Genomic DNA, 20492 nt, shown 5'->3' with positions numbered 1-20492 from the left:
TTCTCTGACTGCCCCATGTGCATGAATGTTGTGCCCTTGACCAAATGATTCTCTCCTTTAGGGTGGAGACTGGGTCTTATACAGTTTGTACCCTATGGGGGATGATAAACACCTAATAGGGCTCAACAAGTCATAGAATTGTAGGCTTTAGAACCAGAAGGGACAAATCATTTGATCATAGATTCAGAGTTAGAAGGGACCACAGAAGCCATCCAGGACAGATGAGGAAACTGAGGCCCAGGGAGGTTAGCTGATTTGCCCAGGTCTTAAGTAGCAGAGCTGGGATTCAATTCCACCTCTTCAAACTGCAGATCCAGAATGCCTGTCCAGCACAGCTGCTTCCATATGTATCAACTTATCTTTGAGAAATATGACCTAAAGTGAATAATGCCAGGCCTTGCTCAGAAGATGTAGTGTGAGAACAAAGGTGCTATTATTTGTAGAGAGGCTGCTGCTGAGCCTGGGACTGTCGGCTGTGCAGAAGAGAAGAAAGTTTGATCTAGAGGGTTTGCACATCAGGCAGATGGCACTGGACTAGATTAAATTTACTCTATTGTGGAGGGAGCCAAGTACATTTCTAATCTGGTGGAGGCAATGACATAGTTCTTGGGGTCTAAGAAGGGGTGTTGAGAGACTTAAATGAGATAATGTCCATAAAATATTCTGCTAACCTTAAAATGCATTATAATTACATTATTATTAATAGCTAACATTTTATATAGTGCCTATTGTATGCCAAGCACTTTACAAATACAATTACATTTGATCCTCACAACAACTCTGGGAGATACGTGCTATTATTATCCCAATATTATGGTTGAAGAAATAGAGATTAAGTGACTTGACCAAGGTCACAGAGCTAGTAAGTGTCTTCCTCACTCATGACCCAGCATTCTTATTTATTGAACCACCTTGTTGCTTGAGTCACCAAGTTTTCAGCCTGGTGATGATTTTATTCTCTAAGCCTTTAATAACATTCCTGAGCTATGTGACGCTGGGTAAGTTGCTTAACCCCAATTGTCTAGCCCTTAGACTTAGTACTGATTCTAAGACAGAATTCTGGTAAAGGTTTAAAAAACAACCAACCAACCCAACAATGCTCCTTGTGGAGCTCTTGCAATGTTTACAGAATAGAACTGGGATGTCCTGGGAAATATTTAACAACCAGGTTCTTCCAGGAAAAAAAAAAAGATGTACACACACTTTTAAATTTAATCTGCATTATTAATACTTTCTTAAATTTAAACAATCAAACCAATAAATCAAGCCCTGATTTGTGACTATGGATTTTTGAGAGTCATACACTGAAAACTGAAGCATCCTTGAGTTGGTCCAGTTGCCTCCTGCATGCTCCTGGGTCTAGGGCTTTCAGGGAACCAGAATTCCACTCTTCCCCAGAAGTCACTTATCCATCAATCTCGATGAGCTTATACACATTTGGAAATCCAAAAATAAATTGGAAAGAACCATGAGCACACAAGAATTTGGCCCCAACTCCAAGGAGGGGGTCTTCATGAAATGGACAGAAACTATACCCTTCTCCACAAGCTTCCTTCACAACTACCTGCTGATTCTTATGATTTCTAAATCCTAAAATGAGCCTTAGATTGCCTTCATCTCACTTTGGACCAATTTCCTTGACACACACAGTTGTTGGATTTTTTCTGCTTTATGGAAGAAAATCATTTGCCAGCATGCAACCCCCCACCTAGGGGCAGCTCAGTGGTGCAGTGAATAGAGCACAAAGTCTAGAGTCAGGAAGATCTGAATTCAAATCTGGCCTCACACTTATTAACTATGTGACCCTGGGCAAGTTATTTAATTTCTGTTTACCTCAGTTCCTCATCCATAAAATGGGGACATTCTGGAAAAGGAATTTCAGTTTCTTTGCCAAGAAAATCCCACTCAGATAGGGGAGGAAAGGATGGGCAGAAAGACATCTATAGCTGCTTCTCTAACTTGTTTTAACCTTCTCTTTCTAGTTTCTCCCTTATTTCTGGACACTCGCTCCCATTGTCAGTCAGCCAGCCAGTCACTCTTAAGAGCAAGATTAGACTGAAAATGACCTAGGGGGCAGGCTACTTTTCTTAAAGGGCTTAGGAGTCGCCAAAAACAAAAACATCTTTCCTAAATGTCATTAAAAAACCCAATTACAACAGACACTTCTAAGCTGAGCTTAATGGCAGTAATAAAGTGAGTTTCTCTGCCTCATAATATTAATTATCTTTACCCAGGCCTCTTTATTCAAAAAGAAGATGACTGCTTGCTGTTTCCCGTACACGGTTTTCCACCTCTTTCCTTTACACAGGTTTCACCCTCTGCCTGGAACACACTCCCTCTTCACCTTTTGTCTCCTTAAATTATCAAGTGAAAGGGCAGCTAGGTGGCTCAGGATTTAGAGAGCCAGGCCTGGAGGTGGGAGGTCCTGGGTTCAAATGTGATCTCACACTTCTTAGCTGTATGACTCTGGGCAAGTCACTTAATCCCAAGTGTCTAGCCTTACTGCTTTTCTGCCTTAGAACACAATATGTAGTATTATTTTTAAAAATTCTCAAGCTGGTTGTTTTTCTCAAGGCTCAGTTCAAATGTCACCTCCTACACAAGGTCTCTATAGATTCATCCCAGCACCTGGTTGCCACTATTGTTCTCCTAAAATGGCTTCACATTTACTTTGTATATTTTGTGTTTATTTACACTGTTTGCCACTTATGAAAGTACTTAGCATATTTCCTTATGTTTTTCCTCCCAGTAGAATATAGGCCTTTTGAGGGCAGGAATGGTTTCAATTTTGTCTTTATATTCCCCAGTACTGGTCCATAGTAAGTGCTTAATAAAAGTTCATTGAATGAATGAATGAACGAACGAACAAATGAATGGATGAATGAGTCTTGAGCACCAAAGAGAATGGGTAAGTTTAATGGTCTGAATGATAAATGAAGAAATGTGGCTATCTCCCACAATAATGAGAAACCATAGACCGGAGTGACTTTTGTCTCACCTTATCAGTCTTATTAGCCAGATCAGTCACCCCTTTAGCTAGATACTGTACAGATACTGTTGTTTCCAGACCCCAAACCAAGTTTAGGAATTTCTGTAAGAATTGACCATGAGCTGCGATCTCCAACTCTCCCATTAGGCTTCCATTTCCTCATCTATAATATGGTGGTGGGAATAATTTACGTGCTGGTGTTAGGGGTTGAGGATGGGATGCGCAAGCTTCAGGATTTGGGACTAGATTGTCTCTGGGGTCCCCCCAGTGCTAACATTCTGTCATTGTCACTCAGCCTCATTCCTTCCTTTTGTTCCAGACATGTCTGCCCAGGGGAATAGATACATAGGCAATGAATATGAAAATGCTCTCAATGGGGTAAAACAGATGAAAAATCTAATGGACAAGACAGGAAAGGATCGCAGAATGCTGCTCACCAACCTAGAAGAAGCCAAGAAGCAGAAGGAGGTGAGAATGGACAGCCCCATCCCAAGTGCCTCTGGTATACTCCACCATGGAGATGAGGGAAGAGTCATCTTGCCTTCATTGGAGTCTGAGCCAGAACTGTGCTTTTCTTGGTTGGGTTGCTCTGGCAGCCTGTAATTCTTCTGGGAGAGTATCTTAGGTAGCTGTTGTGGTTTTGTCTGTTTTTCAGGATTTTTGTTTGTTATTGTTTTTCCTTAAAAATGTAGTAGTTGAGTAAGCAGTGAGTCACAGGGAAGCTCTGTTTTCATTGAGGCCTGCTGGGATTAGCAAAGAGAATCTGTCAAAGCTTTTGGATTCCAGTTTGCGGTACTGATCCTGGTCCAAGAGATATTTCCAAATTGTCAGAGTCTAGACCTTTCCACTACATCCACTACCTTACATTGAGTTTTTTTCAGTAAATATTTATCAGTGTCTAAAATGTGTAACACCCTGTGCTGGAGAGAATGTGGGCGGAGATGGGGCTGAAAACATAAGATTGAGTCTCTGCCTTCTTGAAGCTTATAATTTAGTGATGGCTCTTAATTAAAAGAGGAGCCTGGAAACTAGAGCCAATATTGGATGGGTAATCAAGACCCTGGTGGTCCCTTTCCTTTTCCATTTGCCGACTCTCCTTGGAAAAGTATAAAGGGGATTGAATAGAAGTCAAATAGAAATGAGTTTTGGACTGTCCACAGTAAATTTTTCTGAGCAATTCTTCGCATTGCAGCTTTTGGGGATCACATTAGTATGGGTAATTGTAAGCTGATCCCACCAGGCATTATTAGATGGGACATATTATGATGCCCATTTTGCTAATGGGGCAAATGGGTTAGTTAATTCTCTTACGCTGTACCCAGAGACACTGGCAGAAGTGTGCTTTCAGCTTGGCACTTCCCGTTTTAAGGCCTTTGCTGAATAAAGAGTCTAGCTTAATATTTTAGCATCTCCTCTCCCTGCTTCACCGTTGGAGGCTAAATGAGGAGTATGTCGGGGGAGCGAGAGACCCAGAGGGCCTGCCACCCCTGTGAGTATCCTTTCCCTCTTCCAATAGCACCCTGTCTAATTAAACAGGGCCTCGTGGCTACAGTCTTGGTTACGAGTCTACCTCGAGCTCTCATCGCCAGCCAGTCCTGGCAACGTGAACATCTACAGGGACTCTTACATTTTAGCAGCCCTCTCTTGGACTTAAGAGGAACCTAGCAGGGACCTGAAGGAAACACTCATGCCGACCACATAGGGGAAAGATGGCCTCACTCATCCACCAGAGCAGGGGCAGAGTTCCTCATCCCAAAGAGCAACTTGCTTGTACTTTACCTGCTTAGGGGCACTTCTGTGAGATTGGGGGGAGCGACATCTAGAGAGCTGGACCTTGAATCAGGGTGGTCTGAGTTCAGATATGACCCCAGACTCTTACTAGTGTTAGCATAACCCTGGGCAAATCACTTCACCTCTCTTTGCCTCAGTTTCCTCATCTGTAAAATGGAGATCATTATAGTACCAACCTCCCAGGGTTGGAGTGGGGTTCAAATAAGGTAATAAGTGTAAAGTGTTTAACAGGGCCTGACATGTAGTGAGTGCACTATAGATGTTAGCTATTATTATAATGGAATTCTTTGGCAAAGTTGCCAAACCTGGGTACAGTTATGAGTCTCTGCATGGCTTCTTTGAGTCTATGTATGTCCTTTGGAGGGAGCTGTTAAGGTCATCACCACCAGAGGCCCCCTTCTAGCCTCTAGGGCATGGTCACTTCTAGACAGGAATTTTGGAAGTCCCGTGGCCTTTGTTGCACTGCTGGGAATGGCTTATTCACAAGCTCTCTGACTATATACATGAAGCTTTTTGAAACTGAAGGTGGGACAGCTGGGTGGCTCAGGGGATGGAGATCTAGGACTAGAGACAGGAGGTCTTGAGTTCAAATAAGGCCTCAGACACGTCCTAGCTGTGTGACTCTGGGCAAGTCACTTAACTAGCCCTTATCTTCTACCTTGGAACCAATACACAGAACTGGTTCTAAGACAGAAGGTGAGGGTTTTTTAAAAAACAAAGAAAGAAACTGAAGGGCAGCCTGACTGAGTGACAGCTTATATCGCATGGACCCAGATGGGCACCCTCATTCTGAGAGATATCCATGACCTACTCACCTGAACCTTCCTGACTCCTGCTAAAATCATCCCAGGAACAGACTCACAATGGGATGATCTCTATGTCCCTGGTTGTCTTCTCTAGGCTTTCTACCAAAGTCCCAAGGACAACATAGAGTAGGCAGTTTACAGAAGTCTCCTAGTATTTCCCAGTGACCCATGGAGGAATCTTGGATGCCTTGCCCTTGTCTTCCAGGGGAGAAATACTCTAGCAGGGTGGATAAGAGAAGCTTTCACTTGGGCTCTCTGTCTAATGGCAGTGAAAGTATATTTTCTTGGGGACAATAGTTTCCTTGGGCTTGCTCAGGTTTAGTATAAAGGAATAGATGGGGAATCTAGGCAGCTCAGTGAATAGAGTGATAGGCCTGGAGTCAGGAAGACCTAGATTCAAATCTGTCCTCAAACCCTTTCTAACTGTGTGACCTTGGGCAAGTGTCTTGACTCCAATTGCCTAGCCCTTGCTGCTTTTCTGTGTGGTAATTAAGTCTTGTGTTGATTCTAAGACAGAAGGTAATAGTTTAAATAAATAAATAAAGGAATAGGGTTACTCTGGGCTCTCAGAACATTATCTGCAAGGACCTACTGCCTAAGAATGATAATTGGCTTTCCTTGAGGGTCAAGAGAGTTATCTCTAGATACTTGTGGCAAATACCAAAGCCTACCTGCTCCCCACACACACAACATCCAGATATTTGAATATCTATTATAGTTGGGATTGGGGAGCAGGCTGGGGTGGGATGAGATACATGCACCATCTTGACACTCTCCCAAGGATAACCATCAGGAGAGAACCATAAAGGCTCTTGTGTGGACTGAAAAGTACAGGTTTGGGGATGAAACAGTGGTGGTGATCAGACTCTCCTGCCAGAATCAGGAATAAGCCTGAGGATTACACATTCAGAGGCTTTGTGGTTGATTTTGGCATCGCTTTGCCCCACCTGCAGGAAGCCATCCAAGAGGCCAAAACCCTAGAGAAGCTGATGGTTGAGAAACCAGAAGTGTGCAACGATACCATGATGACCCTGTGGGACGAATGTAAACCCTGCCTGAAACAAACCTGCATGAAATTCTACACCAAGGTGTGCAGGAGTGGCTCAGGCATGGTAGGCCGCCAGGTAAGGAAACAGTAGCCTCCTCCTTGATCCCACAGGGGATTTAAGAAAAAGGATCTGTTCAGGTAGTGGTAGCTGTGAACCACTGAGAAATGGAGGCTTTTGGAGCTGACCAGAGAATCAAGCCAATAAATGATGGCAGGTAAGAATTCTTGTTTCTAGGAGAAGAAAACCCAGGGCAGAAGTAAAGCAAGAGCAGAAGGGTCTGGCACATCATAGTCTATCTAGATCAGTGATTCCCAAAGTGGGTGCCACTGCCCCCTAGTGGATGCTGCAGCGATCCAGGGGAAGCAGTGATGGCCACAGGTGCATTTATCTTTCCTATTAATTGCTATTAAAATTTTTAAAAATTTAATTTCCAGGGGGCTAAGTAATACTTTTTCTGGAAAGGGGGCAGTAGGCCAAAAAAGTTTGGGAACCACTGATCTAGATGAAATGATGATTATAGCTCCCTAAGCTGCCAGGATGCTAATTCTCCTATTAACTCCAACCTTAGATCTAAGATTTTCATTCTAGGTTCTTTCTTTTGAGAGACTTGCTTTCTATCACTCCTACCTAATAATTCCACTTAGTTACATTCAAGACAAAGCAAAAGAAATTTGTCCTTCTATATGCTAATCTAAGATATATATATATATATAAAACTGGTGTGAGTGGGAAATGGGCTGGTCATTCAGTAAGTGCATAAGCTAATTAATTGGCAACCTGTATGCCTTATGGAGGTTTATGTAATGTCAGGTGAATGGGAGAAAAGTCCCTAGCATGGTGAGTGGTTGTCCTATGGCAGATTTATGGGAGAGCTACATTTCTGGATGGGCAGTCATACATAGGCTCTAATCTACAGAGTTGGAGAGAATGCCCACATTGATGACATCACAGATTCATTGATTCTTTGGTGAACCAAACCCAGATAAATAAGCCTAGAAGAATGCAGGGACTATTTCTTGAGTACCAAAAAAAACCTCTATGGCTTCAGGCCAGTGGTTCCCCATAAATTTCCTCCCTATGCTCTAACTTGGAACTAACTTGAGACCCTAAAGCTTGAAAAGAAACTGGGATAGATGGTGCACAAAATAACCCTTTTATATTAAAAGTATATGGAACCCTGTCCTTCTTTTTCTCTTTTCCTGTCCCAGAAAAATCCAGGCTCAAATAAATGATGGGACTGGGAATAGCTATCTCTTCAGAACTAGTGATGAGTTTCTGGGTCTTTGAGTGGTGACAGGTATGGGGAGAGTATTTCTTGACCCGGGTTTTCTTTCTCATTTCCCTTACCTGAAAAAGCTTCCCTATTCTGAAGGTTCCTTGCTTTGTTTTTTTTTTTTTTTTTTTTTTTTTTTGCCTATATTTTACTAGGGAGTGGGGGTCAGTGGTCTAGTCTAGTGTCTTTTCAATTAATGATTGATTAAGTGCTAATGTAGAAATCTGAGGAGTCTGCTTAGCTATCAGCAAATAATAATCCATGGTCCTTGCCCTCATGGAGCTTAAAATTCAGCAGCCCTTATATACAGTCCCAGACATAGATAACTATGCCACAAAAATTACATTAGAATTTAGAGGGGAAAGTCACATTCAGGATGCAAGGCAGAAAATCTCTCACTTAAAAATGGCCATTTCTCTCTCCTTTTATCTTTTCCTTATTATATCTGATTTATGAAGGGTGATTGGAATTAAAATGAGTTTCCTGTTGTGTGAAAGGGACAGCCCAGATGGATGAGCCCTCCCTGCAGTATGGTCTATCACTGCCTATAGAAGAGGGAATATATGGAAATGATGGTTTTGAGTAAATCAAAACAGACAAAAATACTTGGATATATAAATCTTATCCATTCTAGAAAAAGCTCTTTACAACTCCAGTATACACCCAGCACTTATGGCACTTTAGGGCAGGGATGGAAGCAGACTCCTTAATACTTATTAAAACAAACACATAAAAATCACCTCCCCAAATTGATATCATTAGCACTCACCTCAGTGGACATTTGGCCTGTAGAAATAGTCATACTCCCATTCTGACTTGGTTCCCCAAAACAATGAATGAATGATGCCAGAGGATTTTCGCACTCAAAGGTTCTTTTCTTTGCTTTTCCCAGTTAGAGGAGCTCCTGAACCAGTCTTCTCCTTTCTCCATCTGGCTCAATGGGGACCGAATGGACACTCTGCTGAAAAATGATCAGGAACAAAAACGCAGGCTGATGAACCTGGAAGAGAATTACAACGTGGTCCAGCACAACATGGATGAATTATTCCTCCGCAGCCTCTTGTACCCAGAGAGCATGCACCCTTTCATCATCCGCCCCTTCGGAGGATTATTCAGCGACTCTCCGAGGCCTCCATTCAGACCTACATTTTTCTCAAAGCAGAGGGTGGTCCGCGAAATTCCACCTTTCTTCTCCCAACATCCAGCAGGTTTCCAACACCTGTTCCAGCCTTTCCTTGAAATGTCCCAGAAGATTATGGAGAGTGCCCAGAGGGCTATGGAAAAGGAAAGAGAATGGAATCTCAACACCTATCACTCTCCAGGTAGATTGTTAATAAGTTGGAACTATTTACCCATTCTTCCTTCTTACATTGGGTTAATTCTATCTCTTCTTTCTTCCCTTTCCTTTCTCCTCCCCATTTTTCCTTGCTCCTAACAATTTGAAGTACTCTAACATTTCTCTGAGAACTCAGTGTGTCTTGGACCTAAAAACCACATATCTGCAATATCAGGACAAATGAGATCATCTTATTCTTATGTAAGGGAGCTAGGAGCCATCAATCAGAGAGCATTTATTAAACACTTTCTATGTGCCAGGTGCTGAAATGAACACTAAGGATAACAACAAAAAAGCGGAAAACATGCTGCCTTCAAGGAGTTTACATTTAGTTAGGGGAAATGATTTTCAATGTTGTTCTGTCATGTCCAACCCTTTGAGACCCCATTTAGGGTTTTCTTGGCAAAGATCCTAGAATGGTTTGCCATTTCCTTTTCCAGATCACTTTATAGATGAAGAACTGAGGTAGACAGCATTAAGTGACTTGCCCAGGGTCACACAGTGTCTGACACCAATCTGGACTTGAACTCAGGTGTTCCTGACTCCATGCCAGGAGGTCTATTCCCTGAGACACCTATTTGCCTAGGGAAATAATATCTACATAAATAGGCAGCAAGAATCCAGTCTTTGTGTTCTGACTATGTGAAATTTGCTCTGTGTGTGTATATATATATATATAAGTTCAGAATTAAAATTTTTTTAACATAGATCTATACAAGATCAGTAACAAAAGCTGGGACTTCATACATGTTTCTGTGCTTAAGTCATGTCTTAAAGTTAAATAGATTTTAATACAAAGAAAGAGAACATAGGATTTGGAGTCAGAGGACTTAGCTTCAAATATTGCCCCTGTCAACCATGTGACCTTGGGCAAATCACTTAACCTTTAGGGACCTCCAGTTCTAAATCAATGATTTAATTAGCTCCTATTCTGTCCTAAAGAGTACTGCTCACTTGTCAGAGTTGGAGAGAGGCCCAAGAATCTCTCTCTATATATATATATTTTCAATTTCCAAAGATACTTATTTTCCCAATTACATGTAATAATAATTTTCAACATACCATTTTCCAGAACTACAAAATCCAAGCTATCTCTCCATCTCAGTTCTCTCCTCCAACTTAGAGACAGTAAGTAATTTGATCTGGGCCATACATGTATTATCATACAAAACATACTTCCATATTGGTCATTGTCGAATGAGCACTCCCATATAAAACCCTAAATAAAATCATAAATACACTGATGTGAAAGACAGCTCTTTACATTACAACTCCCACAGTTCTTTCTCTGGAGGTAGATAGCTTTCTTTGTCATAAGTCCTTAAGGATTGTTCCAGATCATTGCATTGCTGAGAGTAGCTAAGTCTTTCACAGTGGATCATTGGACAATATTACTGTTACTGTGTACAAAGTTCTCTCAGTTCTGCTTATTTCACTGTGCATCAGTTCATGTAGATCTTTCCCGTTTTTTTTTTTCTGAATTTATCCTGCTTATCATTTCTTAAAGCACAATTATACTCTGTCACCAACATATACCACAATTTGTTTGGCCTTTCCTCAATTGATGAACAGTGTCACATAGATAGGAAATATCTGAGTGTGAGGGTAGACTGGTGCTATGATGGGCAGCTGCTGGTTGTGGCCATCCCCAGCTTTCTCTGCCTACACAGCCTTGTTCTGGTTTTCCCAATATCAGAGCCCATGATCTTCTCCAGGCTCTTGACAGTTAGACATTTCCTGTCTCCTTTCCCTTTTACTTAATCATATTAACTCCCCTTTTCTGGAGGAGAAAGTTAAGGGCAAGGAAAACTCGTTACCACTTTACTGATTGGTGATAAATATAAGCTACTTGAAGGCAAGTGGTATTTCATTTTTGTTTGTGTATCCCTGCATATAGCATGGTGCCTAGCAATTAGTAGGTGCTTAACAAGGATTTGAATTGGTTCCTTCCTCTAGTTGAATTTTTGGCCACCCTCCAAAGCATCTCTTGGCCAGCACCAGTGGACATGAATAAATTAAATAAATTGGAAGTAGACTATGAATAGAAATTAAATGAGTGGAAAGTAACCTCTGCGTTTGAATTTGTCTCTAAGTGATTTGTAATGTTCCTTCAAGCTCTAAGATCTTCTAGAAGAATGATACTTTGGTTACTAATTTTCTTTCTTCCCATAAGCTTCAGTCTCTATACATGTTCATAAGTTTTCAGGGTTAGGGTGGTGGTGGGAGGTAAGGGAGGGATGAATGAATGAAGAAATGTATTTTCAGAGGAGAAGGGGATGTATGTCTAAGAAAGGAACATCCTTTCTTCTGGTGGTTTGGTAACGGTGGACCAGGGATATGATGCAATTTTCTTCTTCCTCTGTCCCAGAAAATGACACCAATGAACGCATGGTATGCCGAGAAATCCGTCGTAACTCAGCAGGATGCTTGAAGATGAAGGATCAATGTGAGAAGTGCCGGGAGATTGTGTCAGTAGGTAAGGAAACACTGGGAAAATATTTTTCATGGTTCAGCATTCTTCTCAATGACTATCTACGAATTGCCCAAAGAACATATATGCCCTTTATTCCAGTCTTTGTAGCAGTAGTACCATGGAAAGATCACTGATTTTAGAATCAGAAGACCCAGGTTCAAATCTCTGCTCTATCATTTATTACCTTTTGTGACCTTAGACAATTCATTTATCCTAATTGGGCTTCAGTCTCCTTATTTGTAAAGTGAGAGGGTACTGCACAAAACGACTTCTAACATCCCATCCAGCTCTAAATTCATGATCTCGTTATTATTCTCTAGAACTCTGTTTAATTATCCATAACCACATTTTTTTAGCACCTTGCATTATGTCACAGTTCTAATGAACCGACTGTCTAGTCTGACCTCTTAGGGCCTCTGAAAAGGCAGTAAGGCCATTCCATTTCAAGGATGTATCTATCTGTGAGCAAGATACCACACTCCAAAAATATTTATTGAGCACTTACTACATTCCTGGCACTATGCCAAGCCCTGGAGTTATAAAAACAGGCAAAAATAAATTCAGTCCCTGCCCTCAAGGGGCTTATGTTCTAATAGGGAAGGCAACACATCTACAAGATATCTAGAGTAGATAGAAGGTAATCTTAGAGGGCACTAAGTGGAGGGAGGTGGGGAATGGGAAGGTAGAACCTATATAGGTGGAATCTGAGTTGAATTAAGCCAGGGAACCCAAGAGGCAGAGGTGAGAATTGAGAAAGCTGTTCAGCTGAAGCCCTGGGCTCCTAACTCCCCATGCTGCTTTGGTTCAAACTTCCTTTGCCAATGATTCAATTATAATTTCTTTTGATCCCTTCCTGGATCCAAACATTCCATCACCACATTTGGAATTCAACAATTTGACAAGACATATATTAAATACAATTAGTCATTAATTATTTGTTCCTCTTAAATACAATGTGCCAGATACTGTGGAGGGATACAAAGATTTTTTTGTAAAGTTTCTGCCCTCAAGGAACTTCCATTCTAACTGGAGGACATAACATGTACTCAGATAAGTAAATATAAAATATATAAAAAAGTAATTTCAGGAGGGAAAGAGTGCTAACAACTGAAGGGTTAGGAAAGGCCTCATTTAGGAGGTAGTGCTTGAGCTATAGGGCAGCTAGGTGGTGCAGCAGATAGAGGGCCAGGTCTGGAATCATGGAGATTCATCTTCCTGAGTTCAAATCTGGCTTCAGACAATTATTAGCTAGATGATCCTGAGCAAGTCACTTATTCCTGTTTGCCTTTAATTCCTCATCTATAAAATGAGCTGGAGATGGAAATAGCAAACCATTCCAGTATTTTTGCTAAGAAAACCCCAAATGAGGGCATGAAGAGTCTGAAACAACTGAACAATAAAAATTTGAGCTATGCTTTGAGTCGAAGCTTGCGATTTGATGAGAGAGAGAATGTTATAGTTTTTGCTCTCCTTTCCTGATACAGAAAGTTTAGACCAATCAGATGAAGATTTGATAAGGGGAAGGTCAGAAGGGCACAATCAGTAACATCTGAGTTTGCTTCTGTTCTCTTTGTAAAGGCAAAAGAAATATTTTTCTCTCTAGAGGGGCTGCAAACTCCATCAGGAATCTAGAAAACCTGCCTTTCTTCTTCTTCCTATTGTGTGAAAAATCCTGAAATAGCAAGCTTTTGAGTAGTAGTGCTCAAGGCTGTTCCAAGCCAGGTCAGCTCAGTGGCTGAGATATGGCTTAATAGGTTTAAGTTCTGCACAATTCGCCCCATTGTAACAGGTTACTCTCAGCTTACACACCTGCACTTCTAGTAGCATGAGGTGAATGGCGGGTGGGGCAATGGTGAGAGTTGTGGGTTTGCTGGAAAGGCTTTGTATGTGGGTCTACGAAAAACTGTGTCTGCCTTTAAAGGACCAGCCTAGCTCATTCTGAAGAGGCTCATTGATCACCAGAAGACTGGCCATGCAGGTGTGATCCTTTTTTTATTTTGAACACCGTACCAACTCATGAAGACTTTTAAATGAGAAGTCTTTAGCTTTTCTGTTTTTATAAGGAATGAAGGTATGAAGAGATTATAGTCCTCATGGGTGAAAGAAGTCCCTACACTGTGGAAATTATAATTCCCAATAGTATTGAAATATATAAGAGAGTAATATATATTCGACATACAAACACCCAGGCAAAGGCCTTTGCCAACCAACTGATATCAATCATTACTTAACTAAACTGTTGCTTCAAGGAAAGCATTTTATTTTCTCACATGTATGGTGTTTTTAGGGGTAAATAGAATTGTTTATCACCAGAAAGATGGCATTAAGTTGATTTTTTTAGCCCTGCTCTTCTTTGTCTCCATAATTTTTTTAATATCTCTTTGGGCCCTACTCAGTATAAAGAGTTACTTCTTTATGATGGAAAACATTCCCTATTCTTGGCAGCATTTGCAACCACACGGAGCTTGCTTCATTTCCTTTCTCTTTCAAAACAGAAAGGTTAAAGCCCTCTCATTAGCTTAGTTTAACAACTCCCAAAAGGATTTGGAAAATATTTTTTAAAAACCTCCTTTCTTGCCAGAGATTTCACAAAAGGAACCAAAGTGTTTTATTGTTCTGAGCGGTTTAAGACTCTATGGGACAAAATGGCACCCTTGTAAAGCAGAGTTTTACAGTGATTTTTTTTTTCACCTGGATGTTACTAGCCAGGAGGGGGCACATTCACTTATAGTAGAGTGCTTGAAATACATATCTTTTAAAAAAAACTGAACCCCCAAACTCTTACCTTCTGTCCTAGAATCAACACTGTATATTGGTTCTAAGGCAGAAGACTGGTAGGGGCTAGGCAATGGGGGTTAAGTGACTTGCCCAGGGTCACACAGCTTGGAAGTGTCTGAAGCCATATTTGAAACCAAAACTTCCTGTCTCTAGGCCTGGTTCTCTATCCACTGAGCCACTCCCAATCCACATCCTTCTCATTTTCTTAGGATATTTTTTTACTCATGAGTGTAAAATGAACAGAGAATGATGAGCAAAAGAACAGAATATTCTCTATGCTTTTTGCTGCTATGATGACTCTGAAGGACTAGCCTGTGGCTAACCCATGTAGGAAAAATGAACCCTGATGCCCAAAGAGCAAGAGTGGAGACAGAATCCAGGACATGTGCGTAAGCTCGAGGGTCTGGAGAGAACAGCCAATTGTCAGGCTATTTGAGGAACCTTTCGATAAGTACTGAGTCATGAGTCCACAAACACAACTTGCAAAGTGCTTTCCACATAAGTACTCGGCACAGTATTATCATCCTCATCTTACAAATGAAAAGGCATATTGGAGAGGTTCATTGACAATAAATTCGAGGACAAGAATTTGGCCCCTGTGGTCTTTTGAACTGAAATCCAGCGATCTTGCCACTATACCATCCTGCCTAGTTTGAATACCCCAGACTGGCCCCTAGTTCAGTGGAGCCCCAAGTTTCCATTCTTGCCCATTCACCTCATGTCTCTGTTCTCTGTCTTCCTCTTTGTTGTGGAAAGACTGCTCTGAGACAGATTCAAACCACACGCATCTGAGGGAAAAGTTCGAGGATGCCCTTCGCGTAGCAGAAAAGTTCACCAAGCAGTACAACGACCTCCTTCAGTCGTACCAGGCGAAGATGCTGGATACCTCCACCCTCCTGGACCAACTGAACCAGCAGTTTGGGTGGGTGTCCCGGCTGGCCAACGCCACCAAGATCAAGAACGGCGAATATCTCCAGGTCTCCACGGTAAGTTCCCTCTCCACGAGCATGAAATAGAACGAGGATGGTTTGCTACATGCCCTAGTCATGTGTCCTCAGACCAGTTCAGTTCTTTTTTAAGTCCCATATTCTTACTTATTCTGTTTTTAAGTGAATGACTTTATTTGATAGATGTTTCTCTCCACAGTAATTTTTTAAAATATAGTGCTAGCGGGGAAAAAAAGGCTACCAAAAAGGCTAAGATTTAGTTTCATGTATAGGTATTAGTAATACAGCCTTAATATTCAAGAGGAACTATATTCATGCTGTTTTAAAAGTAGAAATGCTTATTGATTTTTCTCAGCATGGCAAAGAATCAAAAGACTCCATAATTTTATTGTCTCTTTCTACAGTGGGCTAATTTGCACATCTGTGATCCCCAGGGCTCCCACCGGTTTGGGAAACATCTCTAAATGGACTCTCCATTGGCTTAGAAACCAGCGGTCTTCTAGCCAGTGCAGGATGTAGAGGGGCATAGGTGTATTGCTTTGTTTCTCTGTTTGTTTTATGATAATCTTAAAGGTTTGGAGATATTTCCTAAGTAGTGGGTTTTCTCTAAAAGCCTATTTGGGGTATTTTCTATATAAACATATACTACTCTATAAAAATATATACTACTCTATATAAATATATATATATATAGCTACTAAATAGTAGAATCTTTTCTGAAGCTATTTATATGTTCAATCTGTTCTAAACTTATGGATTGCCATGAGCTTCCTGAGTTATGTCACAGAATTATATTTCCTCTATTGTAAAATGAGAGGTTAGACTGAGTTCTTTTCCAGTTCTAGATCAATGATGCTTTAAGATCTAGAGCTCAAAGGGTCCTTAATCATCTTTTAGTCCAACTCATTTTTTAAAAAATGAATAAGAAAACTTTCACCTAGGGAGATTAACTAATTTACTCAGATATTTAAGTGACTTACCCAAGGTCACATATGGAATAAGTATCAGAGTTGATTCTTCCAGATTTTTAGGTGGTGCCCTCTTAGTGCTAGGATTTGGTAAATAAGCCAGGTTCACCTTTGTTATAGCTTTAGAATAGAGTTTGGTTCTTTTCCTTCAGTCTTGATCTCTCTAATTGAAAAAGGATGAATCTTTTAAGCCTTGCCTCTCTTCTGTCTTAGAATTTATACTGACAGAAAATAAGGGTTTAAAGAAAAATATCAGGGAAGAATCACGGTCCCAGGGGTATAGTCTTAGAGAAAAAAAAAGATTCCTAATCCCCTGGGTGGTGATGACAGAAAGTTACACAAGAACAAAATTATAGAAGAACCTTGTTCAGGGCCTGCTTTGGGCCATGCTTCATGAGTGGCCATTACAGAATCATAGAATTTAAGACCTCCACAACCGTCTAGTTGAACCCCAAAATGAAACCCATGATAATACATCTGACAAGTAGTCATCTGGCCTCTTCTTGAAGGCCTCTAAAGAGGGAAACCCTACTGCCTTTAACCATCTGAGAGGACCAGCACAAGTGAGAAGAAACCCCCAGTGAAGAGCCTTATTTACTTGGCTGTGGGTAGAAGATCCTATTCTGGGGGAGAGGAATTGTTGTTGTTGTTGTTGTTGTTGTTGTTGTTGTTGTTTTTAAACCCTTGTACTTCGGTGTATTGTCTCATAGGTGGAAGATTGGTAAGGGTGGGCAATGGGGGTCAAGTGACTTGCCCAGGGTCACACAGCTGGGAAGTGGCTGAGGCCGGATTTGAACCTAGGACCTCCTGTCTCTAGGCCTGACTCTCACTCCACTGAGCTACCCAGCTGCCCCCTGTTCTTGTTTTTTTTTTTTTTTTTTTAAGTCATGCCCAACTCTTTGTGACGCCATTTAGAGTTTTCTTGGCAAAGATACTGGAGTGGTTTACTATTTCCTTCTCCAGCTCATTTGACAGATGAGAAAACTGAGGCAAACAGGGTTAAATGATTTGCCCAGGGTTACCCAGCTACTAAGTATCTGAGGCTAAATTTGAACTCTGGGGAAAATGAATCTTTCTGACTCCAGGCTGGGCCACCTAGCTGCCTCTTTAAATAACTAGAGCTGTGCCTCAGATGAAAAGTGTTGCTTCCAGTGGTAGAGAGTTAGCCAATGAGATAATATTTATAAAGAACTCAGCACAGTGCTTGGCACATAGTAGGTATATTAGAAATGCTTATTTTCTTCTCCCCTTCTCCTATCACCAGAGGTTGAGGGGAGGCTGGCTAGATAACTGTTTTCATGGATGTTCCAGAGAAAGTTTATGCTTTTCCATCAGGGCAGGACCATACAACGTGTCTGGTCCCTTTCAAATCTGAGACCTAGGAAATCCTCCAGTACAGTACTTAGAAATCCAAAACTTCCAGTGCTCTCCCTTATGCTCTCCTTTTCCCTAGGTGTTCTCTAGGTCTCCAGACCCAAAGGACCCATCCAAACCCTCTGACACAGAAGTGGTCGTGCAGCTCTTCGACTCTGAACCAATCACGCTGACTGTGCCTGCGGAGATCTCCTGGGATGACCCCAAGTTCATGGAGATCGTATCGGAAGAAGCTCTTAAACAATACAAAAAGAAAGATATGTGAGTCAAGGGCCCAGGGGATGCCTATGACCAATCCTGATGTTCACTATTATTAGCTTGGATCGTAGGACCATATATTTAGACAGAAAAGGATCACTTCAACCAGTCTCTTAATTTTATAGAGAAGGAAATAGGGCCAGAGAGTGACTTGCTCAAGGCAAGACAAGTAGCAAGTACAGAACTGGGATTTGAACTCAGGACCTCTGATTCCAAGTCCAGTGCTCTTTTCTCTTCACCATGTTGTCTCAAAGGTGTAGTACACAACTTATGACGTTTTTTGTTCTGTGGAAGCCCCTTAGCTCAATCTAGAAGCCAAGACAAATTTACCATTTTATTTTCCTTTTTTTATTTGCTGGCTAAAAGTCATAAAGAGACTTTTCTTTTTAAATTTATTTTTCTTTAAAAATTTTTAATTAATAATATATATTTTAATGTTTTCATTGTCTTCACTTCCAAAAGAGTTCTTCCCGCCCAATTGTACCTAGAAAGCATCCCCCATTGCAAAGAATGGGCATAAAAGGTGGGGATGGGAAGTGGAAAGAAAGGTTAGCAAACTAACCAACCCATCAATAATACGTGTGTATCCCTTCCACACTGCAACTTTCCCCATCATGTTTTTGATATATTCTAGATCAGCATAAGAAATTAAACGGGAATTTGGGAGAAATTATGCAACCATTGCAGACAACACCTGAAGGCCAGCAGACGACACAGAAAAAGCTTAGCAACTCAGAAATGCATAAAATATATGTTTAGTATTACTTTATATCAACATATTTTAATGCCATAAATGCCACAAATGTGCATAATTTCTTTTTTAAAGTTAAAATAAGGTAAACACCCCACAAAGGAAAAAGAAAAAAATTTGGACTTCTTCTCTGGTATGAAGGGAAGGCCAAAAAATTGTACATGGATTTTTCAGATTGCAGGGGCACCAAACCTCTAACGTGGAAGGGACACCTGTCTATGTGTTATTATATACTTATTGTGCCCCACCTTGGCAAAGAAGGAAAGGAGGGGCGTTTTCTCCTCTTTTCTTTTGGGCCAAGTTTGGCCATTATAATTGCCTAGTGTTCAAGTAGGGTTTTGAAGTCATTTTGTATATCACTTACTTCCCTCCACGGCAGTTCATGTGTATTCCCAGAATTCTTCATAGTCACCCTTTCTGTTGGTGTTACAGTATTCCACCAGTTCCATGTGCTAGAAATTGCTTAGCTCTCCCCCAGTTAGTGGAGCCCCGTCTTTCCTAGTGGGACTTACGTGTTCTTCCCCAGCCAAAGGAAGTTGCCCGTCTATAAGGATGTTTGAAAACTCATCAACACTTTCTCAAGGAACTTTTTTCCCCCTTTATTTTCTTCAGGGAAAATCAAATCGTGTGAAGGGGGCTTTCCCTACCTTTTGGCTGACTGAATCCAGATCCCGCAGCTTCTCCAAAAGGTTCCTGCATGCTATCTAGACACCAACTTCAGGTGGGGGGATCAAGGGGACCTTGATCTGGTATAAGCCCCTTCCACACCCTACATCTGCCTGCACTTCCAGATTTCACACTGTTAACGCCTGTACTTTGCTGCTGTAGGGAGATACCTCCCTCTCTGAACAACTAACTCAATAAACTAAAAACTTGACACTGATGGCCTGGATGTGGCTCATATGTTCACTTTTCACTCTTGGGGAGTGGGAATGGGGAGCAGGTATTCTCAAGAAGAACAAAGCTGACCTTCAAAACACACATCACAGTGGCCCAGAAAATAAGAACTAGCAAAATGAAATAAATCAAGGGGTAAGGGAGATCAGGTAATATCTAAGGTCTCTTTTAACTCCATGCTGTTCAGTCATTTCAGTCATGTCTGACTCTCCATGACCCCATTTGGGATTTTCTTGGCAAAGATATTGGACTGGTTTGCCATTTCCTTCTCCAGCTCGTTTTATAGATGAGGAAATGGAGGCAAACAGGGTTAAGTGAATTGCCCAGGGTCACACAGCTAATTTCTTTCTCCACTCATTTAACATATGAGGAAACTGATGCATAAGAGTGAAGTGACTAGCCCAGGTTTATCCAGCTAGTAAGTGTCTGAGCCCAGATTTGAACTCAGGAAGATGACTCCAGGACCAGCCTTCTTTTCACTCTGCCCCCTAGCTGCCTTTCTAATTTGGATGTTTCCTCGTGAGAGAATACTAGGTGTTACAGTAGCTAGAGCATTGCGTCTTAAGTCAGGAAGACTGGCTTCCTGAATTCAAATCTGACCTCAGATACTTACTAGCTGTGTGACTCTGGGCAAATCACTCAACCTCATTGCCTATCCCTTATTGCTCTTCTGCCTTAGAACCAATAAACAGAATTGATTCTAAGATGGAAGGTAAGGGTTATTTAAAAAAGAAGAAGAAGAAGAAGAAGAAGAAGAAGAAGAAGAAGAAGAAGAAGAAGAAGAAGAAGAAGAAGAAGAAGA

General features: G+C 41.2%; 1 protein-coding gene across 1 annotated transcript in view; it reads left to right on the top strand.

The window, feature by feature from the left end:
* CLU (clusterin) overlaps positions 1–19676 on the top strand; it is a 32359-nt gene extending 12683 nt beyond the window's left edge. The window contains exons 3-9 of the mRNA XM_044663771.1: positions 3309–3457; positions 6540–6710; positions 8801–9230; positions 11613–11720; positions 15252–15481; positions 17864–18045; positions 19406–19676. Of these exons, the coding sequence (XP_044519706.1) occupies positions 3309–3457; positions 6540–6710; positions 8801–9230; positions 11613–11720; positions 15252–15481; positions 17864–18045; positions 19406–19424 (1289 nt within the window). The 3' untranslated portion in view covers positions 19425–19676. The remainder of the gene's footprint in view (positions 1–3308; positions 3458–6539; positions 6711–8800; positions 9231–11612; positions 11721–15251; positions 15482–17863; positions 18046–19405) is intronic.
* Positions 19677–20492: the final 816 nt, after the last annotated feature.

The sequence above is a fragment of the Gracilinanus agilis genome, chromosome 2 (assembly GCF_016433145.1).
Source record: "Gracilinanus agilis isolate LMUSP501 chromosome 2, AgileGrace, whole genome shotgun sequence".
Lineage (NCBI taxonomy): Eukaryota > Metazoa > Chordata > Mammalia > Didelphimorphia > Didelphidae > Gracilinanus > Gracilinanus agilis.
The sequence above is the reverse complement of the archived record's forward strand: the minus strand, read 5'-3'. Positions and strand labels throughout refer to the sequence as shown.